At 44.0% G+C, this 22,048-nt stretch overlaps 1 protein-coding gene across 1 annotated transcript in view; it reads right to left on the reverse strand.

Moving 5' to 3' along the window:
* Positions 1-22,048, reverse strand: part of vwa5b1 (von Willebrand factor A domain containing 5B1) — a 126,642-nt gene that overhangs the window by 67,360 nt on the left and 37,234 nt on the right. Inside the window, exons 6-9 of the mRNA XM_072244953.1 lie at positions 21,725-21,849; positions 20,478-20,654; positions 18,298-18,408; positions 5,159-5,361 (exon numbers count right to left, since the gene is read on the reverse strand). Of these exons, the coding sequence (XP_072101054.1) occupies positions 5,159-5,361; positions 18,298-18,408; positions 20,478-20,654; positions 21,725-21,849 (616 nt within the window). The remainder of the gene's footprint in view (positions 1-5,158; positions 5,362-18,297; positions 18,409-20,477; positions 20,655-21,724; positions 21,850-22,048) is intronic.

Below are 22,048 nucleotides of genomic sequence, written 5' to 3' on the forward strand. Positions count from 1 at the left end.
ACTCAATAAATATAAATAAAATCCTATAAAACACAAGGCACAAGTAACTGTTTGAGTGTGGCCATATTTACATAAGATTAGTTTATACACACAGGCTGATTGTATGTAGATAAAGTGACGTGAGGTGAGGAGTTTCTGAACATTGGGTGACCCTGTCAGGAGAGGATAAAGTGACAATGTGACCCTTGACAAGAGGAATTCTTCTAGGTTGCCGGGCCAGTGTAAACACAGTAGGACAGTGACTGTGTCAGTGTGGGTATGAGGTGTGGAGTGTTAGTGTGGAGTGACAGTGAATGGGGGATGAGGGGGGTGGTGAGGGACTGTGGAGAGGAGTGTGTCAGTGTGGGTATGAGGTGTGGGGTGTCAGTGTAAAGTGACAGTGAATGGGGGGGATGAAGGGGGTGGTGAGGGACTGTGGAGAGGGGTGTGTCAGTGTGGGCATGAGGTGTGGAGTGTCAGTGTACAGTGACAGTGAATGGGGGGATGAAGGGGGTGGTGAGGGACTGTGGAGAGGAGTGTGTCAGTGTGGGTATGAGGTGTGGAGTGTCAGTGTAAAGTGACAGTGAATGGGGGGATGGGGTGGTGAGAGACTGTGGAGAGGAGTGTGTCAGTGTGGGTATGAGGTGTGGAGTGTCAGTGTGAAGTGACAGTGAATGGGAGGGTGAAGGCGGTGGTGAGGGACTGTGGAGAGGAGTGTGTCAGTGTGGGTATGAGGTGTGGGGTGTCAGTGTAAAGTGACAGTGAATGGGGGGATGAAAGGGGTGGTGTGGGACTGTGGAGAGGAGTGTGTCAGTGTGGGTATGAGGTGTGGAGTGTCAGTGTAAATTGACAGTGAATGGGGGATGAAGGGGGTGGTGAGGGACTGTGGAGAGGAGTGTGTCAGTGTGGGTATGAGGTGTGGAGTGTCAGTGTGAAGTGACAGTGAATGGGGGGATGAAGGAGGTGGTGAGGGACTGTGGAGAGGAGTGTGTCAGTGTGGGTATGAGGTGTGGAGTGTCAGTGTGAAGTGACAGTGAATGGGGGATGAAGGGGGTGGTGAGGGACTGTGGAGAGGAGTGTGTCAGTGTGGGTATGAGGTGTGGAGTGTCAGTGTACAGTGACAGTGAATGGGGGGGATGAAGGGGGTGGTGAGGGACTGTGGAGAGGAGTGTGTCAGTGTGGGTATGAGGTGTGGAGTGTCAGTGTGAAGTGACAGTGAATGGGGGATGAAGGGGGTGGTGAGGGACTGTGGAGAGGAGTGTGTCAGTGTGGGTATGAGGTGTGGAGGTCAGTTTAAAGTGACAGTGTACAGGGCAGTGCATTGAAGTGTTCTGCTCGAATTTTGGGTGGGAATGTGGCAGAGACTAAAGTGGGGTTTGTATAGGACTGGTGTAAATGGGTGCTTCGTGGCCTGTATGATACAATGGGCTGAAGAGCCTGTGTCCGTGCTGCCTGACGTAAATCATCTATCAGAGAAGATTCTGGAGCCGCATGCCCTATATGGCAGGTTGGCCGCCCCGCTTTCACCGTTACCACAGCACCATCACTGTGGAGATGCATCATTGGCAGTGGAGGGATTTGGGACATCTGGAGGTCATGGCCGGTGGTGGCGAAATGCAGGTAGGTTCTTCATCTTCCCTTGGCATGATGAGGAAGTTCATCCAGACACGATCTCCACTCAGGACTACAGTGTGGTCTGCCAAGAGATGTTGTGTGTGGTGTTCTGAGTGCCTCATTCTGGGTATCCCCAAGCCACTGAAAGAAACAGGGCAGCCATTTTGTCAGCTATACATTAGCTGATTCCAACACCACCACAGCGTTTAGCACGACACTAATACAGCTCAGCGCGTTGGAGTTCAGAGTTCAATCCCAAGGATCTTCGCACGGAGTCTCTGTCTGTCCTCCCTGTGGAATATGCTGGTTTTCAAAGACATACCAGTTCGGTTAATTGTCCTGTGATTAGGCCAGGGTTAAATCAGTGGGCTGCCGGATGATGCTTGAAAGACCTATTCTGCACTGTATCTCTAATTACATAAAAATAATACCCGAGGTTGTATTTTAATTGAAACTGGCTGATCGGATGAAAATTAAAGCCTGGTCAAAAGAGAACATTTGACCCTGGTGCAGGCTTAGATAAGGATTTATATTCTTGTACTTTGTAGGAAAACCATTAAGACATAGGAGCAGAATTAGGCCATTCAGCCCATCGATTCTGTTCTGCCATTCCATCGTGGATGACTTATTATCTCTCTCAACCCCATTCTCCTGCAGCCTTTGGCACCCTGACTAATAATGAAACTCAAGAAACTATTCACTTCCACTTAAATATACCCAATAACCTGGCCTCCACAGCCCCCCGTGGCAATGAATTCCGCAGATTCACCAGCCTCTGGCTAAAGAAACTCTTCCTCACCTCTGTTCTAAATGGACGTCCCTCTACTCCGAGGCTGTGCCCTCTGGTCCTAGACTCTCCCCACTATAGGAAATATCCTCTCCACCTCCACACACTATCTAGGCTTTCAAAAACTCATCTGGACAAAGTCATGGAGGAGTTCAGGATGATAAGGGAAATTAATAATGGACTATAAAGCTATCAGCTAAATAACTGAAGGAACAGGGTCTTTGTAACGGTGTGACATAGTCACCTCATTTGTACGATTTCTAGAACATAGAACATAACAGCACAGTAAGGCCCTTCAGCACAGGATATTGTGCCAACCATATAACCTACCGCAATATCAATCTACCCCTTCCCTCCTACATAGCCCTCCACATTTCTATCATCAATGAGCCTATCTAAGAGCTTCTTAAATCTCCCTAATGTATCTGCCTCAATGACCACTCCTGGCAGTCCAAGCACCCACCACCCTCTGTGTAAAACCCTCTGTCATCCTCCCTATGCTTCCCTCCAATCACTTTAAAATTAACGTACACCTCCTCATATTAGTCATTTCCATCCTGGAAAAAAGTCTCTTGGTCTATGCCTTTTATCATCTTGTACACCTCTATCATAAGGTCTCTTCTTATCCTCCTTTGTGTTCCAAAGGGAAAAGCCCTGGCTTGCTCAATCTATTCTCATAACGCATGCCCCCTAATCCAGGCAGCATCCTGGTAAATCTCCTCTGTACCTTCTCCAAAGCTTCTACATCCTTCCTATAATGAGGCATCCAGAACTGAACACTTTAATGTGAGTTTTATAAAGCTGCTACATTACCTCATAGCTCTTAAAATCAATCCCTCGATGAAAATAGGCCAACACACCTTACACCTTTTTAATAACCTTATCAATTTGCTCAGCAACTTTGAGGATTCTATGGACATGGACCTCAAGATCCGTCTGTTCCTCCACACTGTTAAGAAACCTGCCATTAGCTCTGTATTCGATCTTTACATTCAACCCTCCAAAGTGAATCACTTCACTCCTTTCCAGACTGAACTCCATCTGCCACTTCTCAGCCCAGATCTGCATCATGTCTATGACAACCTTGAACACTAATTTTTGACTGGAAAACGTTTAATCTGGAAGGTGACACCGTTCCTATCCATACAAGTGTCTAAGTGCTTTTTAAATACTGTAATTTTATCTGCCTCTCCAGCTTGTCCCATAGACTCAATACCTTCCATTTAACAAAGTTGCCCCTCATGTCACTTTTAAATCTTCAAAGTTAAACCACTTTAAACCTACTTCCCTCAATTCCCAGTACTAAGGGGAAAAGACTGTCAACTTTTGCTTTATCTACACTCCTCATAAATTGATAAACATCTGTCAGCGCACCCTTCAACCTTCTACATTCAAAGAAGAAAAACCCAGCCCATCCGTCTCTTCTCCTATGATCTACTCCCCTCTCTTACCAGAATCCTTCTTCTTCAACCCCTTACCCTTTCCACCCATCCTCTCTCAGTTTCCTCATTCAAACCCCTCCCCCACCTACCATCCTCCCCTTTCACCTGGCTTCACCCATCACCTGCCAGCTTGTACTCCTTCCCCATCCCCTTTTTATGGCTCCTTCCCCCTTCCTTTCCAGCCCAAAATATCAATTAAATGATTATCCCACTCCATAGAAGCTGCCTGACTTGAAGAGTATTTTGTGTGCGTTGCTCTGGATTTCCAGCAACTGCCAAGTCTCTTGTGATTCAGATTTCCAGAACATCTAATCTCTCCATATAACTCAAGCTATGTCCTTGTGTCAACTTATAAGAGGAAGGCCCATTATGACCAAAATTTTATTAAAATCAAGATAAAAGTTTGAAAGACAAATTTTCAGAGAAAAAGAACATTATCTCCTTATTCACATCCCATAAATGCATTTCATTGGCTTTCTAGCTGTACTTGGCACAATGACAATAAAGTTGAATCTAATCTAATCTAATATAACTGGACTGAAAAATATCACACAGTGGCAAACTCAACAGAATTTTCTTAAACACACAAAATGCTGGTGGAATGCAGCAGGCCAGAGAGCATCTATAGGAAGAAGTACAGTCGACATTTCGGGCCGAGACCCTTTGTCAGGACTAACTGTATCTCTTCTTTCAGTTAGTCCTGACGAAGGGGCTCGGCCCGAAACGTCGACTGTACTTCTTCCTATGGACGCTGTCTGGCCTGCCGCGTTCACCAGCATTTTGTGTATGTTGCTTGAATTTCCAGCAGTTCCTCGTGTTTGGGAATTTTCTTAAAGTTCTTTTCAGAGATACAGCACAGAACAGGCCCTTCTTGCCTAGGGAGCCAGACCACCCAGCAACCTACCGATTTAACCCTAGTCTAATCACAGGACGATTTACAATGACCGATTATCCTACCAGCTAGTGTGCCTTTGGACTATCGGAGGAAACCAGAGCACCCAGAGGAAGCACACACACTCGCACAGTCCTTACAGATAGCGCCGTAAATGAACTCTGAACTCTGACGTCACAAGCTGTAATAGCGTCACGCTAACTGCTACATCCTGCCATGGACAGTCCCAAGCTCGGCTGCAAATGGAGGAGGGTCATTCATGGGACTGACAGTCCCAGCCCTAAAATCTCAGTGTTACAGAAAAGCCAAAGGAAGCTCTGGAAGATCATCCATGGGGTGACGAGGCTTAACTAACTGACTAACCACTGTAGCGCCCAAGATACCAAGACAAACAGGATACTGGGAGTATTTTGAATTCAGGAACAAAATGCGCTGGCGTGGTACCTGCAGGTCTGTGCATGGCTGCGGATGAGAGCAATCACTTTCCCCACGTTACTGACGGAGCCGTCCGTCAGCAGGAACAGGAGGCGGGGGTGACCCCTGTGGACGGGCTGCCGGAAGATCCAGTTCAGTGGAGCCAGCAGGTTTGTGGATCCCATGTCAGCCCTGACCTTCCTGATGTAGTCACAAGCTGCAGCCAGCGACTCCTGCAGGGGATTACAGAGTCACAGCACTGTACAGCACAGAGGAACAGTTCGGATTAAATTTATTATCAAAGTACATATAGGTCAGCACTTGTCATCTCTTCCCACTGCTACCATTGGCTAGGAGGTACAGGAGCCTTAGATCCCGCAGCACAAGAATGTTTGATGTAATTTCCAGCACACTAGTGTAAAGGAGAATGAAATAATTGTTACTCCTGATCTGATTCAACAAAACAAACACAATATCATAAACCAAAGTTGCTGGTGAACTCAGCAGGCCAGACAGCATCCATAGGAAGAGGTACAGTCGACGTTTCAGGCTGAGACCCTTTGTCAGGACTAACTGAAGGAAGAGATACAGTTAGTCCTGACGAAGGGTCTCGGCCCAAAACGTCGACTGTACCTCTTCCTAGAGATGCTGCCTGGCCTGCTGAGTTCACCAGCAACTTTGATGTGTGTTGCTTGAATTTCCAGCATCTGCAGAATTCCTCGTGTTTGCGACAATAACATAAAGAACACTATAACAAAAAAAACACAGTAAATATAAATACATAAGATAGCTTATATACATACAGTTGTAGATTGATTGTATGTCCATAAAGTGACACTAGGCACAGGAGTGTCTGTACATAAGGTGACTCTGACAGGAAATGATAAAGTAGTGGTGTTTGGGGGTGTGGAGGGGTGGGTTAGTGGGTGGAGGTGTTGATCAGCCTTACTACTTGGGGAAAGTGACTGTTTTTGAGTCTGGTGGTCCTGGGGTGGATGCCTTGTAGCCTCCTCCCTGATGGGAGTGGGACAAACAGTCCATGAGCAGGGTGGGTGGGATCCTTCATGATGTTACTGACCCTTTTCTGGCACCTTTCTGTAGAAAAGTCCTTGATGGCAAGTAGGCTGGTGCCAGAGTTGCGATGGGCAGTTTTGACGACCCACTGGGGAGCCTTCCTGTCTGCCGCAGTGCAGTTTCTTCTCAGTTATCTGGGCCAGCCTCATGTTTGCATCAAAGATTATTTCCACGGCTATAAAGGAAAAGCAAAATTAAGGCAAATTGTGTCTGCTGTTGGAATTGAGCTGTGAGCTATGTGCAGTAGTAATGATGCTTAATTGGACTCTGTGTTGGAGAAAGATCTTTGATCTTGAGATGTGTGGGTGGATGGTTAGTACAAGCAATAGTCTGCTTGCTTCCTGTGGACATGTCTTTGGTCCTGTGAGAATGTGAAAGCGAATATCATTAGCTTTCTGCTAGGCAGTTGCGAGGGAGAGTAAACATAAAAAATGTGGAGTGTTGGGGTGACAAGTCCAAAGCAAATCAGCGGCAGATCAGAGGACTTAGTTGTTGGGATTAATCACTGTGTTATAATGGACCTGTCCACTATGGACAAATCAGAGATAGAAATGAAATGAAACACAGACCCATACGGTGAAAACAACCACGATCTGATCTAGCCTTTGAGTGTTTTGAATCATACAGCACAGAAACAGGCTCTTCGGCCCATCTAGTTGATGCTGACCATTCATATTAGCCCCATTTGCCAGCATTTGACCCATAACCTTTGAAACCATTAGACCATGATACCATAAGATATAGGAGCCGAATTAGGTCACCCAGATCATCGTCTGCTCCACTATTTCATCGTGGCTGATTTATTATCCCTCTCAGTCCCATTCTCCTGTCTTCTCCCCGTAACCCTTGACACCCTGATTAATCAAGAACCTGTTTAACCGCATTAAACATACCCAATAACCTGGCCTCCACAGCCACCTGTGGCAATGAATTCCACAGATTCACCACCCTCTGGCTAAAGAAATTCCTCCTCATCTCAGTTCTAAAATTATTCTGAGACTGCACCCTCTGGTCCTAGACTCCACCACTATAGCAAACACCTTCTCCACATGCACTCTATCTAGGCCTTTCAATATTCAATAGGTTTCATTCTTGTAGACTCCAGTGAGTACAGGGAGCCATAAAACACTCCTCATATATTAACCATTTCATTCCCAGAATCATTCTTGTGACCCTCCTCTGTACTGTCTCCAATGCCAGCACATTTTTTCTTAGATAGGGGGCCCAAAACTGCTCACAATACTCCAAGTGTGGTCTGACTGATGCATTTCATATCCATGTCTCTGTCCAACTATCTTTTAAAAGTTGCTTCAACCTCTTCCTCTGGCAGCTCATTTCACACAGACACTACCTTTGTGTAATAAGAGTTGTTCCTCTAGTTCCCTTTATACTTCTGCCCTTAAACCTTTGCTTCCTAGTCTTGATTCCCCAACCAGGATAAAAACACTGAGGCTGTTAACTTAATTTCCTTAATAACAATAGAATTGTACGCAAGTCTACTGGTGTGCGGTGGAGAGCATTTGAACAAGCTGCATCACTGCGTGGTACGGAAACGGCACCGTGGTGGGCAGGCGGGCTCTACAATGGGTAGTCAAAACTGCCCAATACGTCACTGGCACCAGCCCACCCACTGTCAAGGACATATGTACAGAAAGCTGCCGGAGAAGGGCCGGTTACATCATGAACGACCCCATGCACCCTGCTCATGGGCTGTTTGTCCCACTCCCATCAGAGTTACTTTCCCCAAGCAGTAAGGCTGATCAACACCCCCACCCACTAACCCACCCCTCCACACGCCCAACCACCACTACTTTATCATTTCCTGTCAGACACCTTATGTACAGACCCTTCTATGTCGAGACTCACTTTATGAGCATACAATCAATCTATGTGTATAAACTATCTTATGTATTTATATTTATTGTGTTTTTTATCATTGCGATTTATTTATCTTATTGTATTTTTTGTGCTGCATCGGATCTGGAGTAACAATTATTTTGTCTCCTTTACACTTGTGCACTGGAAATGACATTAAGCAGTCTTGAATACATAAAAATCTGTTGTTAACATGTCATCTGGACAGACAGTGCAATATATAAGTACATATGTAAGGGGAAAAAAAGCAAAATAAAAACATAGTGTTGTAGCTACAGAGAAAGTGCAGTGCGGCTAAACCAAGTTCAAAGGTCACAAAGAGGTAGATTAGGAGATCAAGTGTTCATCATTTAGTGTTTGAGAAGCCCCTTCAAGAATCTGATCCTTCGGTTAAATTTGAAGAGACTTGGAAACCATTTATTCAATATTTTCATATGATGTAATTTGACCTTTCTGAATCCTTCTTATTAACTTAAAATATATGAATAGAGGAGCAGAGTTGACGATATTACTGAACGTGTTTGATTTAAGATAATGGTCTAGCCCTGTTTTGTTCCGTTTGTTTTCTTTTTTTTGGGGTTTAGTATTTAGTTTTTTTTTGTTTTTCTTTTGGGGTTTTTCTTTGTAATTTTTTTTCTTTTTATTTCTTTTTTCTCTAAGATTAATTATATCAAGAGTCTGGAAGTCCATTATACTTGTATTATTTGAATTTTTTTTTGTGTCTGCTTATCAACAATAAGATTATTCCAATCTCTCTGTATCAATATTGTTATTCTGTTTATAATTTTGGAAAATTAATAAAAAGATTTAAAAAGAAAGAAGAAGAATCTGATAACAGTGGGATTGAGTCTGGTGCTGTCAGGCCTGTTCCCTCTGACATCTCCCAGCCTGCAAGTACAGGCACCTCCCCGTCTCCACCCAGTTAATAGGATTCACTTGCCACCTGTTCCAGACACATCACCTGCAGCCCATTGAACCCCAGTTCTCACAGTCCTTATTCACTCATCAAACCAGCCGGCTTCAGCCGTTTTCACTCTCCTCGCCTAAAGTTTACCTTGTTGTCTGCTTGCTCTTGTTTTGTGGCCCCTTGTGGCTTATTATTTTGCAATCTATTATTTACTGGTAAATCATCTCCGCTGCTCTGCTTTTGGCTCAAGCCTCCTTGTTATGGCCCTGACTGAAAGGTGGCAGGCATTCAAGTTTCGGAATTCCAATTCCCCGGAGTACGGTCAGCTGCCACGGTCCCTTTAAGGATCAGACTGACAATTATTCCCTGCCATTCTTCCATGGAAAGCCTGTACTTAAAGGCCTCGTCCTGAGCACTCAGTGCTCAATCATAGGAGTTCCATTTCTAATACTACTGCTTGTGATTTTGACTTTGGATTTTGTTTGAGTTGTCTTGTTTCATCTGAGTCTGAGTTAATTCTAGATGTTTCTCTACGCTCGGGTTCACCACCATTCACGGTTCTCTCGTTACGCTCCTCTACAATTCCTGACAGGCAGTCATGCCTTCAGGCTTTTGCATCTTTTGCCTAACAGGAGAGGGAAAAGAGAGAAGGTCTGGGGTGAGAGGGGTCCTTGATTACATTGGTACTGGGAACTGTAGATGGGTTGGCTGGTTTTGCTGATATACTGACCATGGGGTCCATGTCCACAACTCTGTAGCTTCTTACGATCTTGGGCAGAGCAGCTGCCGTACCATCCAGTGGCACATTCACGTAGACTTTCTATGGATCATCTGGAAAAACTGGTAAGTTATTGAGGACGTGCCAAATTTCCTCAGCCTTATGAGGAAGTAGAAATATCGGTGTACTTTCTTGGCTGCGTATGCAGTGCGCACAGAGACAGATTGCTTACAAGAGATTGATCTTAACAGAAAAATAAATCACTTTATTTTTCATGAGCTGAGGGTTCTGGTTTTCAGGGTTGTCTTTTTGAAGATTGCTTTTCTGAGCATGCTTGACCTCAGCCTAGAGTGAAGCAGTCACTCCCTTTCACACAGTCTAACTAACTCCTGGCCCTGGAATCACGTCGATTTCCTTTGGGTTAGAGTGGCATGTTAAAATTAATAATAAAAATAATAAATACTTTATTGACCCACAGTGGGAAATTCTTTCATTACAGCAGCAACATTTAAAAACACACTTAGCAGACTTAACTAATAAAGTACAAAATAATGATTTGCCGATGTGCAGTAATTTGTAATGGTAATGTACTAAATAAAACAGAGGCTATTGTTAGCGTAGCAGCGTGATGTTTTACAATGTCGGCAGTCTGGGTTCAGTTCCTGCTGCTGACTGTAGGAGAGTGTACTGTATATTCTCCCCATGAACGTGTGCTAGCGTTTCCTCCCACATTCCAAAGACGTGTGGGTGTGTGGGTTAATCGGCCATCTGGGTGTATTTGTGCAGCGTGGGCTCGTTGGGATGGAAGTGCCTGTTATCATAGAAACATAGAAAATAGGTGCAGGAGTAGGCCATTTGGCCCTTCGAGCCTGCACTGCCATTCAGTATGATCATGGCTGATCTTCCAACTCAGAACCCTGTACCTGCCTTCTCTCCATACCCCCTGATCCCTTTAGCCACAAGGGCCATATCTAACTCAATTATCGTGCTATATCTTTAAATAAATAAAAGAATTCACCAGATGCGTGGGTGGTGAAGAAGGCAAATGCAATGTTAGCATTCATTTCAAGAGAACTAGAATATTAAAACAGGAAAGTAATGCTGAGGCTTTCTATGGCATTGGTTGGACCACATCTGGAACACCAGGAACAACTCTGGCACCTGTATTTAAGATGTAATTGCTCTGGAGAGGGTCCAGAGGAGGTTTACAAGATGATCCGAGGAATGAAAGGGTTAACATATGAGCAGCATTTAATGTCTCTGGGCCAGTAGTCACTGGAGTTTAAAAGAATGGGGGAGGATCTTTTTGAAACCCAATGATTTCTAAAAGGCCTGGGTGGAGTGGATTTGGAGAGGATCTCTCCATTAGCAGGAAGGTCAAAGCTCAGGGGCGCAGCCTCGTAATAAAGGAAAGTCCCTTCAGAATTGGTATTAGGAGCAATTTTTTTTTAGCCAAGAGGTGGTAAATCTGTGGAATTCTTTGCTACAGATGGCTGTGGAGGCCATGTCGTTGGGTATCCTTAAGACAGAGTTTGAGAAGTTCTTGATCAAGGACTTCAGGGAAGGGGCAGGAAAATGGGGTTGAAAAAAATTATCTGTCATGACTGAATGATACAGCAGTCTCAATAAACCAAATGGCCTAATTCCACTCTTACATCTTATGATCGCATACCCAGACGCCCCACAGAGTTGGCCTCTGAACCGTTTTGCTTATCATCACAGCATCTCGAACATTGAGGACAAGATGCTACTATAGAGACACTGATGCTCTGCAAGCACCTTACAAGGTGCAGTCCAAAACCACCAGGTTCTTGAACCAGTGGGGATAACGTCACTCAACTCCAGTTACCCCACCACTAAACTGTTCCCACAAACTACGTCCTCACTTTCAAGGACTCTTCATCTCATATTATCAATATTTATTGATTATTTATTCTTTATTATTCTTGTATTTTTATTTTTTCTCAGCTCAGTTAAAACCTAAGGTTCGGGCATAGCCAAACTTGTTCATTTGTCAATTGTAGGAACTTCTAGAAGTGGCTTTCTGAAGATTTACATAAATGTTGCTGTGCAGGCTTAATTGTTTAATGCTATTGTGTGGTGACTTTGGGATGATAGAAGTTGTAGCTATTACTATCAGGACAATGCATGCCCTGCTCATGTTCCAAAGTCCTTCAATTTCCTCTTTTAATTCAGCATACTTCTGGTGTTTTTCACTTATCTATGTTTGGAATAGTTAGATCTATAAAGTACATTGTTCTTGCTTGTTTATCGTGTAATATTATATCCAAAGGTTCAAAGGTCCAACTTAATGTCAGAGAAATGTATAAAATATACATCCAGAAATGCTTTTTCTTCACAAGCATCCACGAAAACAGAGAAGTGCCCCAAAGAATGAACTACAGATAAACGTAAGAACTGGAAGTCCCCCACCCCCAGTTCCCCCCTCCCACGTGGAAGCAGCAGTGAGCAAACATCCTGGCCCCCACTGGCAAAAAAAAAGCAAACATCAGCACCATCACCAAGCGCTCAAGCATGAGCATCCAAACCGCTATTACGGGTTGTAATATAATTTGTAGGACTCTGCCTCTAACACTGGGCCAGCTTGTATTTATAGTAAGGTGCGGTGTCTTTTATGAGTTTATATTTTAAAGAAGAACTTTGGTGGATGGTGTTTGCCACTTGATTGTGCCTGTATACATATTCATATTGAGTATTATTATTATTATTCCTTCTCTTTCTTCTTTCTTTTTGTATTTCCACAATTTGTTGTCTTCTACACATTGCAGAATATGATTTCTTCAGGGAAAAGAGGATTTAAGAAAAACTTGCAAGAAACATCATCCATCTTCAGGGACCCCCACCATCCAGGTCATGCTCTCTTCTCACTGCTGCCATCAGGAAGAAGGTTCAGATGCCTCAGAACCCACACCAGCAGGTTCAGGGACAGGTATGACCCCTCAGCCATCAGGGTATTGAACCAGAGGGGATAACTTCACTCAACTTCACTTACCCAATTTCCCTCGGGATCAATAAAGTATACCTATCTATCTATCTATCTAAAATGTTTCTACAACCAGTTGACTCACTTTCAAGGACCTATTCATCTCACGTTCTCAAAGTTCATTGCTTATTTATATATTATTATTATTTTGTATTTTTTTTTGCTTCTTTGTATTTACTGTGAATGCCTGCAAGAAAATGGATCTCAGGATTGTCCGAGGTTACATGTATGTGCTTTGGTAATAAATTTACCCTGAACTTTGAACTTTTCGTTGAGTCTTTCCCCTTCCAGTTGAGTCAGGTCTCCATGCGTCACATCACCCTCATGACTGAGGCAGATTTAGAGCGTTGTTTCAGGACTTTATGTCACTTTGAATTATCTGAGGGTGTTTGCTTTGAGGATTGAAGTCATTATTTGTTTTTATTGCTGCTGTGCACTGTACATGATTATGGCCGGGGTCAGGTGCGGGTGTTATTTGCTCAGCTGTGCGGATGGGAGTCTTTGATCCTGATTTATTCAACGTGAACATTTCCGATGGAGATGCAGAGCGCAGCTTGCAAATCCGTCAGAAGCCAGCTGCTTCTCTAGTGCAGCAGAACTGGCCTTTCACACAAGGTGCTCAGTGATGGAGGGGGGTGACTGGAAGCAGCTTGGGTAGAAATCAAGGTGAGGAAGGAGCCAGGATGCAGAGAATTAAAACAGTGCTTTCTGACGGCTCCAGTTCCAACTGGTCTCCGTAACTGAATAAACAGTGGGAGTAATTCACTGCTACCAACGAAAGATCCTCAGGTGCTCGGCTTACAAATCAAAGTTGTTTTGTTTTCACCTCATAATCAACAATTTAAACATAACTGATTGCAACAAGCAAATACACTCAGTCCACTTTATTAGGTACCTTAATCACCCTAAGCTTAATCCCCCTCATATTAGCCATTTCCGCACTGCGAGAAAAGTTTCTGTCTGTTTACTCGATCTAGGCCTCTTATCATCTCGTACACCTCTAACAGTGGACCTCGCATTCTCCCCTCCGGTCTAACCAGGGTCTTATAGAGCTGCAACAATATTTTGTGGCTCTTGAAGTCACTCTTGACAACCAGCACACCATACGCCATCTTAACCACCCTAAGAGGCCTCATTGGAGAGTTAGCCAATAGGAATGTTGTCATGCTTACTTCTTTGCCCAAGTTCATGTGAACCATGTCCTGACAATTCAGTAACTTTAGTTTGGCCATGCAGAGAATATTAATCAATATTGAAGCAGGTCTGTCCAGCGTTTGTCACAATATTATGGGCCAAAGGGCTTGTATTGTTCGATACTCAGTGGCTCCTTTATTGGCTACCTCCTGTACCTAATAAAGTGGCCACTGAACGTGCTGTTCATAGTCTTCTGTTGCTGTAGCCTATTCACTTCAAGGATCGATGTGCTGTACATTCACAGATGCTCACCACTGTTGTAAAGTGTGGTTATTTGAGTTACTGTCACCTTCCTGTCAGCTTGAATCAGTCTGGCCATTCTCCCCTGACCTCTGTCATTAACAGGGCATTTTTGCCCACAGAATGCTGCTCACTGGATGTTTTTTATTGTTTTTCACACCATCCTCTGTAAACTCTGAAGACTGTTGTGTGTGAAAACCCCAGGAGATCAGCAGTTTCTGAGATACTCAATCTGCCCCATCTAGCACCAAGAATCAATCCAGAGTCAAAGTCCCTGAGGTCACATTCTTCCCCATTCTGTCATTTGGTCTGAACAACATCTGAACCTCTTGACCAGGTTTGCATGCTTTTATGCACTGGGCTGCTGCCATGTGATGGACTGATCAGATATTTATACAGTGATACACTGCAAAATAGGCCCTTCCAGTCCTTTACACCACTCTGCAACAACTACACAACCCCGATTAACCCTAACCTAATAATGGGACAATTTAAATGATCAATTAACCTACTAACCGGTAACCAGTTAACCTACTAACCAGTCTTTGGACTGTGGGAGGAAACTGGAGCACCCGGGGAAAATCCACACATTCCACGGACAGAGACTCCTTACAGAATGGTGCTGGAATTGAAATCCGGAGCCCGGAACGCCACAAGCTGTAACAGCACTGCACCAACTGTTACACTACCATAGCGCCCGCTGCAGCATTGGCGAGCGGGTGTACCTAATAAAGTGGCCATTGAGTGTGTACTGATAAAGCAGTATGACCATGTTATGATTCCCTGTCTGTCAATAGTCAGAAATTCTTTTAAATTATTCACAGAAGGTGAATAATGTAGACAGGGCAGACAAACACATGAACACACAAATTAGGAGCAGGATTAGGCCACTCAACCTTCGAGCCTGTTTCACAATTCAATAAGATCTGATTCCAGCTCAGACTTCGCATTCCAACCTGCGACATGATACTTATCAAGGCAACACAGAAAACATCCTATCTGCTCTGCCCGTGACAGCAAGAAACTGCAGAGGACTTCTTGCTGCCTCAGTAAAGCAGCTAAAATAATCCGAGATTCCACCCATCCTGGATGGTCTCCCTTCTCCCCCTCCCATTGGGCAGAAGATAAAAAAGTCCAAGAGCACATCCCACCAACGTTCAATATTTAAAGGAAATTTATTATCAAAGTACATATATATCACCATATACAACCCTGAGATTCACTTTCTTGTGGGCATTCACAGAAAATACAAAGAAACACGATAGGATCAATGAGAAACCACACCCATCAAGATAGACAAACAATCAGTGATGCAAAAGACAACGGACTATGCAAATACTAAAAGAAAAATAATAATACAAACCCTAGCCCCCACCACCCCCACCACCCAGGCCATGCTCCCTTCTCACTGCTGCCATTAGGAAGAAGGTACAGGAGCCTCAGAACCCACACTACCAGGTTCAGGAACAGTCATTACCCCTCAACCATCAGGCCCGTGACCAAAGGGGATAACTTCACTCAACTTCACTTGCCCCATCATTGAAATCTTCCCACAACCTATGGACTCACTTTCAAAGACTCTTCGTCTCGTGTTCTTGATACTTATTGCTTATTTAAGGAAATTTGGCCTGTCCCCTGAAACCCTCACTAATTTTTATAGATGCACCGTAGAAAGCATTCTGCTGGGGTGCATCACAACCTGGTATGGAAGTTATCCTGTCCAAGACTGGAAGAAGCTGAAGAAGATCGTGAACACAGCCCAGCACATCACACAAACCAATCTTCCGTCCTTGGACTCACTTTACAATGCACGCTGTCGGAGCAGTGCTGCCAGGATAATCAAGGATACGACCCACCCAGCCAACACACCTTTCGTCCCTCTTCCCTCCGGGAGAAGATTCAGGAGCTTGAAGACTCGTACGGCCAGATTTGGGAACAGCTTCTTTCCAACTGTGATAAGACTGCTGAACGGATCCTGACCCGGATCTGGGCTGTACTCTCCAAATATCCGGACCTGCCTCTTGGTTTTTTTGCACTACCTTACTTTTCCTTTTCCATTTTCTATTTATGATTTATAATTTAATTTAAAATTTTAATATTTACTATCAATTTGTACTCCAGGGAGCACGAAGAGCAGAATCAAATATCGCTGTGATGATTGTACGCTCTAGTATCAATTGTTTGGTGACAATAAAGTATAAAGTATAAAGTATTATTATTTCTTTCTTTTTATATTTGCACAGCTTGTTGTCTTTTGCACATTGTTTGAACACCTAAGCTGGTGAAGTCTTTCACTGATCCTATTATGGTTATTATTCTATGGATTTATGGAGAATGCCCGCAAGACAATGGATCTCAGGGCTGTATGTGGTGACATTTATGTACTTTGATAATATATCTTGCACTTTGAATTTTTTGATAATAATGATAAATAAATAAGCAATAAATATCAAGAACATAGGTTAAAGATTCTATTCACTGTTACAAGACTATTGGACGGTTCTCTAGTACATTAAGATGGACTCTCGATCTCACATGATGATGATGATGATCATCATCATCATCATCATCATCATCATCATTATCATCATCATCTTGATCTCACAACCTACCTCATCATGGCTTAGAACCTTATTGCCTGCCTGCACTGCACTTTCTCGGTAACTGTAACACACTCCATAAGCAGACAGGAGATTCTGCAGATGCTGGAAATGTTGAGCACCACACACAAAATGCTGGAGGAACTCAGCCGGTCAGGCAGCGTCTGTGGACCAGATGAAGGGGAATCAGCCAGAACCCTAAACTGAGTCCCTACACAGAAGCTGCTCGGCTGCCTGAGTTCCTCCGGCATTTTGTGTGACTCTGCATTATGTTAACGTTTTCCCTCGTACTACCTCAACGCATTGATGTGATGCAATAATCTGTATGCGTTGCAGCTAAAACCAAGTGTTTCACTGCTCCCTGGTACGCGTGATGGTAATAAACTAACTAGACACATTAAATACAATTATGTGTAACAATAAACCAATTATACCAAAACAAAAACTGACAAGCAATCAATGTTAAAAAGCAGACACATTGTGCAAATAAAAAATAGCATGAGAACATGAGTTGTAAATGCAATGTTATAAAAGCAGGGATGTAACATAAGACTGCATCCAGCCTACTGCGAGCAGCTTTGTGCCCTTTATCGAAGAAAGGATGTACTGACATTGGAGAAGGTTCAGAGGAGTTTCACGAGAACGATTCCAGGAATGACAGGGTTAACATATGAGGAGTGTTTGTTGGCCCTGGGCCTGAGTTCGCTGGAGCTTAGAAGAACGAGGAGAAACCTCAATGAAAGCTATTGAATATTGAAAAGCCTGGATAGAGTGGATGTGGAGAGGATGTTTCCTATAGTGAGGGAGTCAAGGACCAGAGGGCTCAATCCCAGAATAGAGGGACGGCCCTATAGAACAGGGGTTCCCAGCCTTGGTACACGGACCCCATGCTTAAAACATAAAAAAAGAGCAAGATGAAGAGGAATTTCTTCAGTCAGAGGGTGGTGAATCTGAGGAATTCATCGCCACAGACGGCTGTGGAGGGCAAATCACTTGGTATATTGAAAGTGGAGGTTGATAGTTTTTTGATTAGTAAGGGTGTCAAAGGTTATGGGGTGAAAGCAGGAGAATTGGGTTGAAAGGGATAATAAATCAGCCACGATGGAGGGGCAAAGCAGACTCAATGGGCCAAATGGCCTAATTCTGTTCCTAAGTTTTTGGCCTTATGGTCTAAAGAGTCATTAAAAGTGAGTCTGTACACCGTGGAATCAGTTCGGAATTGTGGTGAGTGAAGTCGTACATGTCGGTTGAGTAGATTGAACCAAGATTATTGAGAGCAAGAGATGTTCAGAAGGTTAACGAACATTGATAAAATAGCAAGAAAAATGCATATGATGTGGAGAATAAGATGTCTGACAATGAGCATTAGCATCAATGAAAAGGCCAAAGTTTGTGCCAGTCCCATTAACACCAATTATTTTTCTAACAGCTTTTACACTTGATATTCAATTACGTATTCTTAATGAATGTTGAAAAGTAATTTAAATCAGTTCAAAAATACAAGCAGCCTCTTGATGTGTGATTTTTCATGATAAATTGACAAAGATAACGACTTACGTCATTGTAAGACCTGCTTGCTGGGAACAAGGTCCGGAACGTGGAGCCAAAGCCGATGATATTAAACAGACACGATGGTACCAGGCTCTTCAGGACAACCAGCATTGCTTCCTTTACAACAGCAAGAAAAGGTGGAGAGTTAGGGTAAACCGTACTCACCAGGTCTGAAGCTGAACAATGGTGTGCTGGTCAAACATTGCACAATTCAGCAGGCCAGGTGGCAACTATGGAGGGGAAATGTACTGTCCACATTTCAGGCTGAGACATTCATCAGGACTAGAAAGGAAGAGGGCAGAAGCCAGAATATGAAGGTAGGAGGAGGGGAAGGATTACAAGCTGATAAGGTTGGAGAAGCAACTCTTCATATTTTGTCTGGGTAGCCTCCAACCGAATGGCATGAATATTGGTTTCTCTATCTTCTGGTAATTCTGGCCGCCTTCCCCATTTCTCTCTTTCTCCATTCCCTAATCTGACTCCCCTCCTACTTCTTCTCCTCACCTGCCTATCACCTCCCCCCCCCCCCGGTGCACCTCCTCCTGCCCTGGTCCACTCTCCTCTCCTATCAGATTCCTTCTTCTTCAGTCCTTCCCCCTCACATGATCTCACCTATCACCTGCCAGCTTGTACCGCCCCCCTCCCTCTTCTCCCAATCATCCTAGAACAGCTGGTTAACTCACCTGTACATCTTGGAGATGTGAAAGGAAATGAGAGACTAGAAGTCGACCCGTGTGGCCACAGGTAGAACATGCAAACTCCACACAGACAGCACCCAAGGTGAGGATGAACACAGGTCACTGACCCTTTGAGGGGGCAACTCTGCTGGCCACACCACTGACAGCACACAGAGGGCTATTCTACCCCTTCAGTCTGTACTAGCTCTTTCTGTTTGTAAGGAGTTTCTTCTCCATTCCGAATATGTATGGGTGAGGATTAGTAAATTGTGAGCTTGCTATGTTGGTGCCAGATTTGTGGCAACACTCGTGGTCTTCTGCCAACACAGTCCTTGGACTGTATTGGTTGTTGATGCAACCAACACACTTGACCGTATGTTTCAAAGTTTCAATGTTAATATGACAAATAACACTAAACTAATAAAACTAAAGTTACAAACACAAGAGATTCAGCAGATGCTGGAAATCCAGAGTAACTCAAAGGTCCTGACGGAGGATCAGGGTCCGAAATGCCAACTGCTTATTCCTCTCCATAGGTGCTGCCTGACCTGCTGAGCTCCTCCAGCATTTTGTGTGTTTTGCTCTGGATTTCCAGCATCTGCAGAATCACTTGTGTTTATAATTTTAATTGTGCCAGCTGCTTTACTGAGGCAGTGAAAAGTGTAGACAGAGTCCACAAGTCAAACGTACAGATGCTCATCGCCAGCCAAAGCAGGATATGTCCTCCAGGCAGGCCAACTCTCAAAGTCATGCTGACTTCTTCCCCCTTCCTTTCCAATCCTAATAAAGGGTCTCTGTCTGAAACGTTGACTGTTTGTTTCCCCTCCATAGGTGCTGCCTGACCTGCTGAGGTCCTCCAGCATTTTACGTGTCAGAGTTACAAGCAGGTATAATATCACAGGCTTACATCACGAAATGTGTTAACGTTGCAGCAGCCGTACAATGCAATACATAATAATAGAGAAAAAAGACTGTGAATTACAGGAAGTATATGTATATTAAATAGTTAATTAAATAAGTAATGCAAAAATAGAAATAAAAAAAGTAGTGAGGTGGTGTTCATGGGTTCAATGTCCGTTCAGAAATCAGATGGCAGAGGGGAAGAAGCTGTTCCTGAATCGTTGAGTGGGTGCCTTCAGCCTCCTGTACCTCCCTCCTGATGTTAGCAATGAGAAGAGGGCATGTCCTGGGTGATGAGGGTTTTTAATGATGGATGTGCTTTTTTGAGGCATCGTTCCTTGAAGATGTCCTGAATACTACAGAGGCTAGTGCCCATGATGGGGCTGACTACGTTTACAACTCTCGGTGGCTTACTTTGATACTCTGCAGTAGCCCCTCACCCCCACACCAGACAGTGATGCAGCCAGTTAGAATCCTAAACGTATGTCACTAGAGCTAACACTGTGTGCCATGTCAAGTTGCAGAGTGTTGGGATTTTTCTGGGAATGGCTTTGGGTAGGGAGACTTTCACCGGCTATGAATGGCAATGTTCGAAGCGGTCATTGTTACCTTAACTCGACTGATGTTTATCCCACTCATACTTCCACTGCGGTCAATGAGGAAAATGAATTCTCCCTGGGCCATCCTTAGGTCAGGCTGGGAGCTCTTTAAGTCTGGGCAGAAATTCAGCATGACGACAGGGTGGTGCCCAATGTCCTTGTTCAGGCGTTTTCTAATTATCTCCTTCTGTCAGAGAACGAAAAGATCATCTGAGGGAAAATACGTGCAGTGACACAGGTCCGCAAGGGGATTTTGGCCAGTTCCTCGCTGACCATCAGCACAAGGAGGTATGCCTGGCTCTCCTTACACCCACGACTGTGTGGCCAAGCACAGCTCCAATACTACCTACAGCTTCATCAATGACACAGCTGTTGGCCGAATCACAGTTAAACATTCAGTGGCCACCTTGTTAGGCACAGCTGTACACATTAATGCAAACACCTAATCAGCCAATCGTGTGACAGCCACACAAAACATAAAAAGCATGCAGTCATAGTCAAGAGGTTCAGTTGTTGCTCAGACCAAACATCAGAATGGGGAGGAAATGAAATCTAAGGGACTTTGACTGTGGAATGATTGTTGGTGTCAGATGAGGTGGTTTGAGTAATTTAGAAACTGCTGATCTCCTGAGATTTTCATGCACAGCAGTCCCTAGAGTTTACAGAAAATGATGCAAAAACCAAAAACAATCCAGCGAGTGCAGTTCTGTGTGGAAAAAATGCCTTGTTAATCAGAGGTCAGAGGAGAATGGCCAGACTGGTTCAAGATGATGGGAAGGCGACAGTAACTCAAATAACCACTCGTTACAACAATAGTGCACAATTTCTGAACGTACAACACATTGAACTTTGAACTAGGTGGGCTACAGCAGCAGAAGACCATGAACTTACACTCAGTGGCCACTTTATTAGGTGCAGGAGCGACCTTGTAAGTGGCGTCTGTGTGTAGAGCCATGGGACTGAACAGCATGAATACAGGCCCTCCGGCCTAGCCAATCCATGCTGAGCACGTTGCCATGGTGACTACGCGTGACATAGAAAGTCTGGGTGAGTGGAGACACAATAACAATCTCTCTGCTGATCTCCAGCACAAAAAGCTAGACTACAGCCCAACAAGTCCACTGACCATGTTACCCACCCTGCTAGTCCTTGTTTCCCGTGTTCAAACCCTGTCTCTCCAGGCCTCGCCCCTCTATTAGAAATACTCCTGATTTGAAACTAAAGACATTCTGCAAACTTCTTGCTGCTAGTTTTTACCTTCTTTTCTGAGCTTGGATTCTTTTTGGTTCCTTTGACAAAATCACTTTTTCCTTTTAAAAGTTGCTCATATTCATCAGCTGCCATATCTCCGCTCTCCATCAAGACATGAGGCACATGTGGTTCTGAAAAGAGATGGTCGCAATAATAAATCAGGGAATAATAAGGTTAAAGACCTTAACAATTAGCTTTATTTGTCACATGTACAGTACTGTGCAAAGGTCTTAGACACACACACACACATATATATATATATATATAACTAGGGGGCCTAAAACTTTTGCGCAGTATTGTAACTGTCCATATAGAGCAGAGAGCAAGTTT

Source organism: Mobula birostris, chromosome 27, assembly GCF_030028105.1.
Source record: "Mobula birostris isolate sMobBir1 chromosome 27, sMobBir1.hap1, whole genome shotgun sequence".
Classification (NCBI taxonomy): Eukaryota; Metazoa; Chordata; class Chondrichthyes; order Myliobatiformes; family Myliobatidae; genus Mobula; species Mobula birostris.